The sequence below is a fragment of the Loxodonta africana genome, chromosome 4 (genome assembly GCF_030014295.1).
Source record: "Loxodonta africana isolate mLoxAfr1 chromosome 4, mLoxAfr1.hap2, whole genome shotgun sequence".
NCBI classification, from domain to species: Eukaryota; Metazoa; Chordata; class Mammalia; order Proboscidea; family Elephantidae; genus Loxodonta; species Loxodonta africana.
In genome coordinates this window covers 53,260,206-53,272,654 of record NC_087345.1, presented here as the reverse complement: position 1 = coordinate 53,272,654, position 12,449 = coordinate 53,260,206, and the positions used below count along the sequence as shown (strand labels likewise).

The window sequence follows — 12,449 nt, the reverse complement described above, 5'->3', positions numbered from 1 at the left end:
CAACATATGCTTATTCACTCAAAGTAGGAATAAATCAAATATTTTGGAATACCTACATTTTTTTCCTCAAAATAATGACTTGGCTCTTTTGGGATTCAATACCCTCTTATAATGCCTCTTAGTGAAATATTTCTCTTCAAGTGAGCAGATCGAGGCAAAAATGAGAGTTTTTAAATATTCTACTTATTTATATATTCTGCTCACATCAGCTAAATCCTCTTTTCATTCATTTTATTTACATTATAATATTAAATTACTAAACAAAAATAATAATACAATTTTTAATATTCCCTTTTTGGACTGAGTGATTTTTCAATGACACTCACTATATCTATCATTTGTTATATTCTCTCTCTCCAACTTTAGTACCAACCTTTTAAAATCTGTTTTAGGCAGAGAACTCTCATCGCAGATATACTAGTTCTTTCTCATTAAGTTCATATTGTCAGAAATACAACTGTGAAAGTGTTTCTATTCCCTTGAATTGTTGTGGCCACACCTAACCATCACTGTCCTAGCAAATGTTCCATGTTAGTTAAAACTTAAACTTTTTCTTAAAGAGTTTTAGCAGCAGTGGGTGTGGAAGTCAGGCTGTGATAGGTTGAAAAGTGATTGACAGGTTAGTTAGAGAAAACAGTAGTTATAGACAACTCACTTCAGCTTGGCTGTTGAGAGTATGAGAAATATAAGTCAATGGGTGGGGAAGATTACAGGGTCAAGTGATGACTTTTAAAATGAAAGTTAGATATGAGCATGCTTAAATATTAATGGAAATACCAGAGATTTGTCACAACTGAATGCATAAATCATAAAAAAATAAAGGCTGTGGTCATTTAGCTGATAGGTCTTAACAGGATGCTAGTACATCTTGAATCTATGCTCCAGGGAGTCAGCAGAATTATTGACCCAGCAGTCTCCATTCGTTACTAAACCTGTTTATGCATATTTTTATCCTGGAACTTACAATAAAAAGAGAGTGCATATGAAAATAAAAGAGTCAAGAGGGAGAAAGGCTAAAATCAGATTCCTAAGTGCACTGGAAAGAATGCTTCCTCTGCCAGGAGAATCTCCCTAAATTAATTGTGGCCTTCGGGGTGAACTTGGCTCATATATACTTTTGCATTTCCTGCATAGTACTTTAAAAATGAATTTGAATGCTTTAAATAGAAACATAAGTGCTCATTGATTCATCACAGTCTTTATCACTCTCTATTTTTCTATACCTTTCCCATAACCTGCTAACCCTAGTAGACATTTTAGTTTGCAAATTCTGCGCTTATATTATGGGTGATAAAATGGTGGCAAGAACTGTCAAACCCACTGAGAAGAATGAATTTTACCAAAGACATCTGAAAACTTGAAATCACCCCTTTACTACCATACCTTTCTCTGTGCTGATTCTTTAATCAAACAAATAACCCATCAACCTTTTCTAAAGCATTCTATAATAAACTCTTGAAAGAAAATAATTTTTATTAGTTTCTGATAACTTTATTCAAATAACTTTTAGTATGCTCTTTCCTTTGATTTGGGGCTTTCCATATTTATATTGCCTTTGCTAGAAACATTTGTAAAAGTAGACTATGTATATACTGAATTTGATTCTACATGGCTAGGGGTTATACATACAGTAACATGGACTGACTTCTTATATCTGAAGTTTTCCTTATTACCTTAACTCTTCAAACAATGGAAACCCTGGTGGCATAGTGGTTAAGTGCTACGGCTGCTAACCAAAAGGTCGGCAGTTCAAATCCTCCAGGTGCCCCTTGGAAACTCTATGAGGCAGTTCTACTCTGTCCTATAGGGTCACTATGAGTCAGAACTGACTAGATGGCAACAGGTTCTTCAAACAACATCCCCTCTCCAAATTTCCTATGTAAATTACTAAGAATTTCTTCCTGGTTGTTCACCTATCCTGTTGAAACCAAGTAAACATTTTCAGTTTTACTTATGCAGTTTTCTTCTTCCTCACCATATTTCATATAAAGGTATTTAAGATCGCTAATCTTGGGTTGAAGCCCTGGTAGCACAGTGCTTAAGAGCTTGGCTACTAACCAAAAGGTCTGCAGTTTGAATCCATCAGGCGCTCCTTGGAAACTCTACAATGCAGTTCTACTCTATCCTATAGGGTCGCTATGAGTCGGAATTGACGTGACGGCAATGGGTAATCTTGGGTTATGAAGCCTTGGTGGTGCAGTGCTTAAAATGCTTGGCTGCTAACCAAAAGTCCAGTGACCCAAACCCACCAACCACTTCACAGGAGAAAGATGTGGTAGTCTATATCCATAAAGATTTACAGCCTTGGAAACCCTATGGGGCTCATGTTAACTTATATTTCTCTGCCCTTGTGAGCTAAGTTCTTTTTTTAACTAATCGTAGGACCTGGTTCAAAAATTCAAATTTGGTTACTTGACACCGTCATTCTCTGCCATATTATATTCCATACCATCCTTTCTTCTATTTTTATTGGTAGAAGAAAGAACACTGGCTATGCTCCTGTGTATTTGAATTCTACAGATAAAGACTTTAGATCATAATTACTAGAGATGCTTTCCTAGTTTCTTTTGATGCATGAATCATTAGGGTTAGGTTGTGGTCCCTGGGTTTGAAAAATTTTAGTGGTATTCCTATCACAACCTGGATACACCTATCAGGACAAAGGTAGACCTGAACCCATACCCCTTAACCAAAGTACTATTGAGGCACGTGATCATTTTCTTCTGGTATAAATACAGTTTCCTGGAACCTACTTGTGCTTGTATTTCCTTAAGTCTTATTCCCGATAAAGATCTTTTATTCTTTGTTTCTTCAAGAGCTTTGATAAATCCTCTATGTAGCTTCTTCATAGTTTCAGAAATATAGCTTTTGTCTTCCTTATCAGTATTGAAGTCCTTCCCATGCTGCTGACATTTGCTTTGTTAACGCTCTACTTTCGTTGTTCCATAGCTCAGGGATCTTCCCAGATCTGTGATGTGATCCCGAATAACCTTGCTAGTGTCTAACTTGGATAGAGTTGAGAAGTAGAACCCTATATGTCATTTATCCCTTTCTCATCCATTCTTACTTTAAAACGCACACTTAAAATGGGCAAGAAACTCTATGTTTCTAGACTTTAAAATACATCTTTGATACCCTAATTTTGACAGAACATTGTTGGCCATTTTGCCCATGATTCAGTAATTTCCCATCAAAGGTAAATAGAAAAATATAAGTGAAAGAGTCAATTAAATATACCTTAGAGGGAAAAAGTAAATTATAGAACTTAAGATAAATGAGGAGCCCTGGTGGTGCAGTGCTTAAGAGCTTAGCTGCTAACCAAAAGATCAGCAGGTCGAATCTACCAGCTGCTCCTTGGAAACCCTAAGAGGCAGTTCTACTCTGTCTTATAGGGTTGCTGTGAGTCATAATGGAAACCCTAGTGGCATAGTGGTTAAGAGCTATGGCTGTTAACCAAAAGGTCAGCAGTTGGAATCCACCAGGTGCTCCTTGGAAACCCTATTGGGCAGTTCTACTCTGCCCTTTTGGGTCACTATGACTCCGAATTGACTCGATGGCGATGGGTATGAGTCATAATCAATTCAACAGCAACGGGTTTGGGTTTTATTTCTTAAGATATGTATGTTGAAGTATGGATAAACAAAATTAACTACTATATTAGCAAGATAAATATTTTAAAATAATGACACTACTGTGAATTACACTATAACACATTGAGACTGCAAATAATTTGAGAATATAAAGACTACCACCAGTTGTTAAATAAGATAAAACAGGACATTAAAAACAATGTCTTGAGAAGAATATTCTATATCCAAAAATAATCGGCTTCTCTCTTTTCTCCTTATGCAACTATTTTTTTTTTTTTTGATAGCCTAGGGGATTCCTCTCCTGAGAAATACAATTTCAAAGAGAACTTAATTCTCCTGCTGAGTAACAATCACTCAGCTGGTTGCACATCAGTTTCCTATAGTTTCTGATGCTTTGTGTGGGTTTCACACTGAGGAAGTCAGGACAGACATTTCTGAATAATACTACAGTCTTAAATCTGCAAACACGTATACCATAGGCAAAAATTCTTTCTGTGTTAATGCAGGAAACTAAAGCCTAGGCGTTAGGGCCTTACTTTATTTCAGAAACCAAAAGAGACACTAAGAAATCTGTATCACTCATTCAGCGCTTTTCATTGGAGGTAGGAGGTAAATCTTTTCCCAATAATTTAACTCTACTGCCAAGTTAAATGGAAGAATGGGGGGGGGGGACCAAAACATCGTCAAGAATAACCAAGATGATAAAGAGAGATTTCAGAAGAATGAAAAGAAAGAACGAATATACAGGAAGGAACAAAAAAAAAAAAAAAAAAAGACCAAGCGTATACTATATATTTCACCATTTCAAGAAATATCACATATTATTTTTGTACCAATTATAATACATAAATGCACAGAGATATTTCAAAAGTACTGACCTATATTTTTTTCAATTACTCTCTGACAACAGCTAATTCTAGCACAGTCTCTAGTGCTCATCCTCTCTCCCTACCTACAAGCCTTATAGCCTATGTGGGAAGCTATCGTAGCTTCAAAGAAACCTTGCCCTTTACTTTTTATACCCTATATTTATACAACATAATGCTTTTTTAACTTTTAAAAAAAATTAGTGTTTTTTTTGTGTAGGTGTCTCGAACAATTTTTTTTTTTTCATCAACAGAGAAGCTTTTAAATTCATGTAAGTAAGATTTTACACATATCTACACCCTAAGTGGCAATATACTCAATGGTTCTAAGCTGGTTTTAAAACATTCACATAAGGATGACCAGCTCATTTCTGCAAATTACTAAGGTATGGTGTACACATCAGTAAAACACAGATAACAATAAAAACACTTGCCTCATAGGGTTGTTATGGCTGCCAAAGAGTTAAAAAAAAAATAAGCATCACACAAATTCTAGCTATTCTTATTAACGAAGAAATAAAAAGGGCCAAACATTTTATAATATGCTTTCACTATAACTTCTGTCCAGCATTATCTAGGCTACACTGGACTTATAAAACTGAATAAAACAGAGTTTGCCAGGTAGGAAAGAGAAGAATAGAAAAGAAACAAGAAACACAAATGGACACTCAGGAGTGACTAAAGTGAGTGGCAGCGCAAAGGAAAATACTTGTATACTTACGGAGCTGCCCAAGTCGAGCTTTTTCTTTTTTACCAAACAAACGTCCTATTGAAGACTTGATTCCTTTTTTCTTGGGGGCTTTGTGAAGAGAGTCTTGGCTGCTGTTGGCACTACCAAGCCCAAGGCTTTCTGGCTCAAGGGAGGCAGATAAACTACTGCAAAACAAAAGAGGGCAACCGGCTTGTTTGGATTGAACATTCACAAGGTATATGAGACTTGTTTCCTTTATAAATGTACAAAATGAGGAACAAGTAAACTTTGAACGTTATTTTCTCCCTTTCTTCCCACATTTTCTATCTGGCAGATTTAAGTATAGTTTCCTCAGTCTCAAGGCCCTAAGCCTTCAAATGTTTTCTGAAAAATTTAGTTTTGCTCCAAATGGATTTTTTTCTTCTTATGCTTTGTACAGTCTCTAACTAATCAAAGGACACAGGCTGGTTTATTAACTGCATGTTAAATGATCTATTTTATTAAGCACTGGATCACTTACTATTTCTCAGAGTTTATTTGTTCTTTTTGTCTTAAACATAATGACCTATGATAAGAAATATAACTAATAATAAAGTTTTAGCTGCGATTCTGACCTATCGCCTTACTGGATTTTTCTCTAGCCACATTTTTCACAGTTTTGGAGCCTAACTTATTAAATTTGAAATTATGTGGGCAGCATCTAGAAGCAATATATATACCCTAGTGATCGCTATATATTTTTTCTTAATTATATAGTTCTCATGTATTCCTTTAGGTACATGATAATTCTAAATGATTTCCAAGCAGCTGGTCTAAGTTCAATCCTGATCAATAGATTCAACATTATATTAATAGGAGTGGTTCAATGAACACTGCTGAATATTATTTTCTATCACTGTTAATTTGATAATATCATGATGAATTATTTAACTTTACTTATTCATCCTGATTAATCGGAGCTCACATTCCCTAAAACTCCAAAACAAGAGTTTATTGCATGTCATGTTTAAATATAATTCTTTTTTTTTTTTTTTGAAGCTGAAGTAACTGTTTTCCTTTTTTTCCAGCATTAACCCACTACCCACTGCCATTGAGTCGACTCCGACTCATAGCGGCCCTATAGGACAAAGTAGAATCGCCCCACAGAGTTTCCAAGGAGCGCCTAGGAGATTTGAACTGCCGACCTCTTGGTTAGTAGCTGTAGCACTTAACCACTAGGCCACCAGGGTTTCCTTTCCAACATTAGAAATTTAAAAAGAAGAAGGAGGAAGAGGAGAAAAGAAATGCTTTCCAGCAGGGAAACCCTTGTTTTCAAAAATATTTTATTATAAAATCATTATGTTAGATTCTGGAGACAATATATCCAGAGGTACCACAATTGAAGATAGTACAAGGACATATTCATAAAGTAAACCGAATGTTTGTATTATTTGTGTCATTAATTTTACAGAGATCGGTTTTCAATTTTTTAGGCAAATGGATAGGACAGTACGAAGAGTTGCTATGATGAGTCAGATATTTCTGACTTACCTTTTTTTTTTTTTTAACATTTTGTCCAACAACGATGTGCTTTTAGTGTTTTTTTTTTCTTTTTCTAAGAACTTTCTGCCTGAGGAGCTGTTAGAACTGGCAGCAGCAGCAGCACCCACGTGATGGTGCGCATGCCTGTCTGCCAAAAGTAATGCGGCACAATCAGGGACTTTTCAGACCTTAATTGCTCTTATATTTTATACTATGGTCCTTAAATTCCCTTAGTTTTGTGTTCCTATGTCTAAAAAGTCTTTCCTGTAGCCTGACCCAATTTTAATAACAAATATCTGCTAAAAACAGGAGAGCTATTCTCATAAATATCGATTAGTAAGAAGACCACAGATACACAACTAATTTAAACTAAAAATTTGATCTTGAAATAGAAATTTGGTTAATTTACAAGTAATGCTGTAGAGAGGCAGCAGGAAAACACTCCAACAGAGAGTTATTGCTCAGGTCAATTATTTCATGTAAATGTTTAAGCAATCTATTTTATAACACATTGGAAGGGAGCTACAACGTGCAATGTTCCAGGAGAGTCACACCTTCGGGCATCGTTGTGGTAGGAAGAAGGGAGGGTGTGAGTCATTCTGATGGCCCTAGGGGTAGGAGGAGGAGATGTTTCACATTTAATTGTTGCTTTATCCTCCCGACCGTCTTCTTCCACCACTGCAATCTAGAAGCAAAAACAAAACATTCAGATGAAATCGGTCTACAATTTCAACTGAATTTATTACAAATGAAGAATTAATAAAGCATGCCTATTTGAGTAATTCTAATAAAATAACAAATAAACAAAAAAAATTGGGGACATGCATAGCTTACATACTTCAATACTGATAGGGAAGACACATTAAGCAGAGTGTGAATTTAAGAGCTATTTAAAAGTGAAGACAGTCCAATTAAAAAACATGGATTCACTACACAAAACATATTGTCTGAATACATAAGCATTATAGATCAATATCCAGGGACTACGGAAAAGCTATTCTGAAGTCCATTGCAACATATCAGAATGTGAACTCTGAACAAAAAGATACCAAACATATATATGAACCAAATAACTAAAAAATAAACATTATATATAGTAATTTTATTATAACATAGGTATATTTTAAGTGTGGACTTTCGAAATGAGGGGGGGGAAAAAAAAAACAGCTGATTCTGACTCATAGTGACCCTATAGGATAGAGTAGAACTGCCCCATTCAGTTTCCAAGGAGCATCTGGTAGATTTGAACTGCTGACCTCTTGGTTAGCAGCTGCGGCTCTTAACCACTATGCCACCAGGGTTTCTGAAGTGAGAAGAGGAGTTGGCAAAAATACAACTTTATCAGGTAAAGTGTTTTCAAATCACTAAGGGTAATGAAATATACTTTAGGGTGTTTGGAAAAAGATTTGCAGTTTTTAAGGAAAAGCTAGGGATATAATCTTGCAAGTTGTTTCATTTCACTACCAGTCATGAGAAAATTGATAAAGGCACAGAGAAAATCATAAGAAAATGGAATAGGGAGGGAATCGTTTTAAAGAAAAATTCAGTTCCAGGTCCAGAACAATTCAGCAGACCATAAATTTTGTCAGAGATAGAGATACACAGCTGTATTAAAATGAAACTTCTCAACCATCAGATCAACTGTAATGAAATACGTTTCACAACAATGATGCCATTTTTTCACAGCATCATTGTGTGTTGAAACACTTAGAAAGACTGTGGAAAACACACCTAAGAAATATATAATTCTGGAGGTTCTGATAAAAAAAATCCAATATGGCAAACACAAAAATTTTAAAGCTATGTTTTGGGGAAATGTCTCCTTTGTTTTTATATTAAGTTATTATGCATAAATATCTTTTTCTATGGTAAAGACTTACACATGGAAGAACTTACTGCAATTGCTTGTAATTCAAATATTCTGTGGAAATTCAGGTTACTTATTCCTCGTAGTCTAACCATTGCCCCAGAATGCCTGAACACTTTTATTTTTGAATCATCTGTTTTCATGATCAAATTTAAACAATTCAATGACACTTAAATACTTTTAATGTATCTTTTTCATGTTAATAAAATAACTTCAGCTGAAGGGAATATTATTTTAAAGCTTTCGTAGAAAAAAATAGTATTTAACTAGGAATCATATTAAAGTGTGTTACAGTACCTTTCTCCGATGCTTCCTTAAATCACTTGGCTGTGATTGGCAGTGATAAAAAGAAAACAGAACTAGTTAAAGATTACCACTTAATGGTTTTATAACTTTAAATAGAATCTAAAGCTTTTTTTTTCTTTCACTTAATACATTTGTTCATTTTACTTAAGTAAAAAATCTTACAAACTTTTTGTTAAGTTATTCCATTAAATATTAAATTTTTGTTGCTTTTGGGAAATGGGTTGATTTTACCCCATCCAATAGTCTAACTACACACTGCTAGCATCTTATTTATGTTTATGAATTTGCTGCCAGTTAAAAGTAAATACAATGAATACATATTGTAATAGCTCAAAAACTGTGCTTGTAAAACATAAACATACACAATACAACAAATGCAGTGTTTTTTAATCTCTAATTTTCTGTTCCTAGAATTTCTAATTTTCTTCAGAATGTTCAAATATGAATTATATTTTGCAAAAAAAAAAATTCTTCAATATTTCCTACACAGTGAAAAGAAAATCTGGCTGTGTTTTACTACAAAAAAAAAAAAAATTTTTTTTTTTTTTTTTTTTTTTTACTACAGCAATCATGAATTTGGTGACAAAGTTTTGTTAGGTAATAAGAACTTCCTGAGATTTTTTTCACTGTTTTTCTGATGCAGAGCTTTAACATTTTACATACTTTTACTCTCCAAGAATGCCCTGTTTTTTTCAGTACTCAAATTACGGTGTAATAATGTTCATTTACCACAGATTAATCTGCTAATAGCTGCACAAAAAATGTATGAAAGCACTAACATCCTTTTCATATGTGAAAAATTACACTTAAATTATTGTAAATATGTTATCGTAGTATAATAAAAAATAATAATACTACCAAGGTCATGATGCTAATGTCTCTGAAAGTACTTTTAAAAGGCAAATGACTATGTTGTAAAAATATAAGAAAATGATAGAACTACAGAATCAAGCTTTTGACCAACCATGTCTTAAATGCTGACTAAATAGTTACTTGGGGTCCAAAATTCTTACTACAGCTTTGGTGTTAAGTAGGTTATTGTTATTCTGTAGCACATATTACATTGCACAAACTAGGTCACAAACAATAACATTATTAACCAAAAAATCATATGGATGGCTCTTAGATTTCCAAAATAAATAGATAGCCAAAACAAACAAACTCTTTGCTGTTGAGTCAATTACAACTCACAGCAACCCTATAGGACAGAGTAGAACTGCCCTGTAGGGTTTCCAAGGAGCACCTGGTGGATTTGAACTGCCGACCTTTTGGCTAGCAGCCATAGCTCTTAACCACGATGCCACCAGGGTTTCCAAATAGATCACAAATGGTTTAAAATATTGGATTAACATATTTTAGTTGGCTAAAGGTTACACTATATTGGCTGGAGTCAGCCCTGATTAGTTGTTCATTGTTCTGACTGGCCACTGTCTGCAATGGCCATTTTTAATACATTTTAAATATCAACTCTGGAAATGAGCACAGACTAGAGGACTCAGTGGTTTAAAAAGGCAAATGTTTCCTTTTTATTTTATACAGGTTTCATTGCATGTTGTTGTTGTTAATTGCCTTCATGTTGGCTCTGAGTCATGTGGACCTTATGTATAAAAGAACAGAACAGTTGCCTGGTTCTGTGTTATCTTAAAGATCTTTGGTATATTTAAGTCCATTGTTCTTGCTATTGTATCAATCCTGCTCATTCAGGGTTTCCCTCATTTTTTTTTTTTTGCCAAACATGATGTCCTTTTCTAGCCATCCGTCTTTCCTGATAACATGTCCAAAGTAAGCAAATCAAAGTCTTGCCATCCTCACTTCTAAGGAACATTCTGGTGGTTATTTCTTCTAAGACTGTTTTATTTGTTTTTTTGGCAGCCCATGGTATAGCCAATATTGTTTGTCAACATCACAGTTCAAACACGTAGATGCACTATCACTGTAAAGAGTTTGATTATTGGAAATGTTGCCATACCATATAAATTGTTTTCTATTTCAATCCTCATTTTTAAAATGAAAGAAAAACATCTTTACCAGCTTTCATAACTGGAATTCTATTAACATGAAACAATTATTTTTTATAGATAAAACGAAACATTTACTGGTTTATAAGACATTTTCTCCTAATGATGGGAGCATTATATATATATATATCATATACATATATACATATGCATGTATATATATACTCACTATATATACATATATTTTATATATACATAATATGCATAGGTACACATTCATATATATATAAAATATATATATACATAAGATATATTCAGATAAATTAATTTTAATGAAAATAAGTCTCACAATTTTTAGCCAGATTACATATTATTGCTAAATAGTTAAAGACGTCATACAGACAATGAATTAAATATCTTTATTCACATATAACCTGTTGCTGTCCAGTCAATTCCAACTCATAGTGACTCTATAGGACAGAGCAGAACTGCCCCATAGGGTTTCCAAGGCTGGGCTCTTTAAAGGAACAGACTGCCACGTCTTTCTCCTGAAGCACGGCAGGTGGGTTCAAACTGCTGATCTTTTGTTTAGCAGCCAAGCACTTAACCGCTGCGCCACCAAAACTCCTTATAGGGTCTCTATGAGTCGGAATTGACTCAGTGGGAACAGGTTATTAGCGTATACTGTGCGCGCATATAGAGGGCAACGAGCATGTTTATTACAGCTTCACAGCTTTTGATCAAATACACTTCACATCATTCTCTATTATCAATTATTTCTTCTCCATTTACTATACTTGTGGCAGACTTTATAGTGTGTAAATCGTTGTTTGGCCTTTTAATTTTACTTAATCTTCATCTAAAATTTTATTTTAATTTTAGTAATATAATTTTAATATCCATTAGGAAAACAGAATTTTACTTTTAGAAACAGTTCAGAATATTTTAGTGTACATTATTGCTCTCATTTCAACATATTCTTAGGGTAATCACAGAGAAAAAGGCAGAAGAGTAGATGGTTTTGAGTTAGGCAGATTTTGAAGAAAAATCCAGCTCCACCACTTGCTAGCTGCGTGGACATGCCCAATTTACTCATATTCGTCAAGCCTCGGTTACCTCTGCTTTAAATTGAGATAATCTCCTCAGAAAGTTGGTGTTATTATAAGAATTAAATGACTTAACATCATGGCATCAGTAGTCATCTCAATTTTATTTCCCAGAGGTTTTCTCACATTAATTTTTAGCAAAGAGCACTTTGCTTTTCTCTTATTTATGTTAGCCTGCCTCTTAATTTACGTTTTCAATGTTTAATTCCAAATAAGAAGATAAATGAAATAAAGACTAGTAGGAAGTGTGAAAATGTTGATATAAAATCCTAAAACAAAATGGAGCTATTGTTAACAGTACTTTCTATGGTCTTTCTTATAAATTCCATATTATAGTTTATATATTCTAAATTTATAAAGCACTGTTCAATAATAAATTGAAGCAATTATAATAAATATTTTTGTTATTTATATGTCAAAAAGTCCCAATTTATCTTATCAAAATGTCATTAGTAAAAATATACTTGATGGTTTTAAGTCATTCAGATTTCTAATGTAATATCTAGATTCCTGCTCTGCCATTTACTTACTATGTGACCTTGGG

General features: G+C 34.0%; 1 protein-coding gene across 8 annotated transcripts in view; it reads right to left on the bottom strand.

The window, feature by feature from the left end:
• The window catches only part of PPFIA2 (PTPRF interacting protein alpha 2), a 552,369-nt gene that overhangs the window by 64,331 nt on the left and 475,589 nt on the right, over positions 1 to 12,449 (bottom strand). For 7 of the 8 annotated variants that reach the window (XM_003405226.3, XM_003405230.3, XM_064283784.1 and 4 more), the window contains 3 exons: positions 8,833 to 8,862; positions 7,223 to 7,353; positions 5,178 to 5,332 (listed from right to left, as the gene is read on the bottom strand). In XM_003405226.3, coding sequence (XP_003405274.2) covers positions 5,178 to 5,332; positions 7,223 to 7,353; positions 8,833 to 8,862 — 316 coding nt within the window. Of the gene's footprint in view, positions 1 to 5,177; positions 5,333 to 7,222; positions 7,354 to 8,832; positions 8,863 to 12,449 lie in introns of those variants that run through there. The other variant, XM_003405234.3, reaches the window with a different exon arrangement.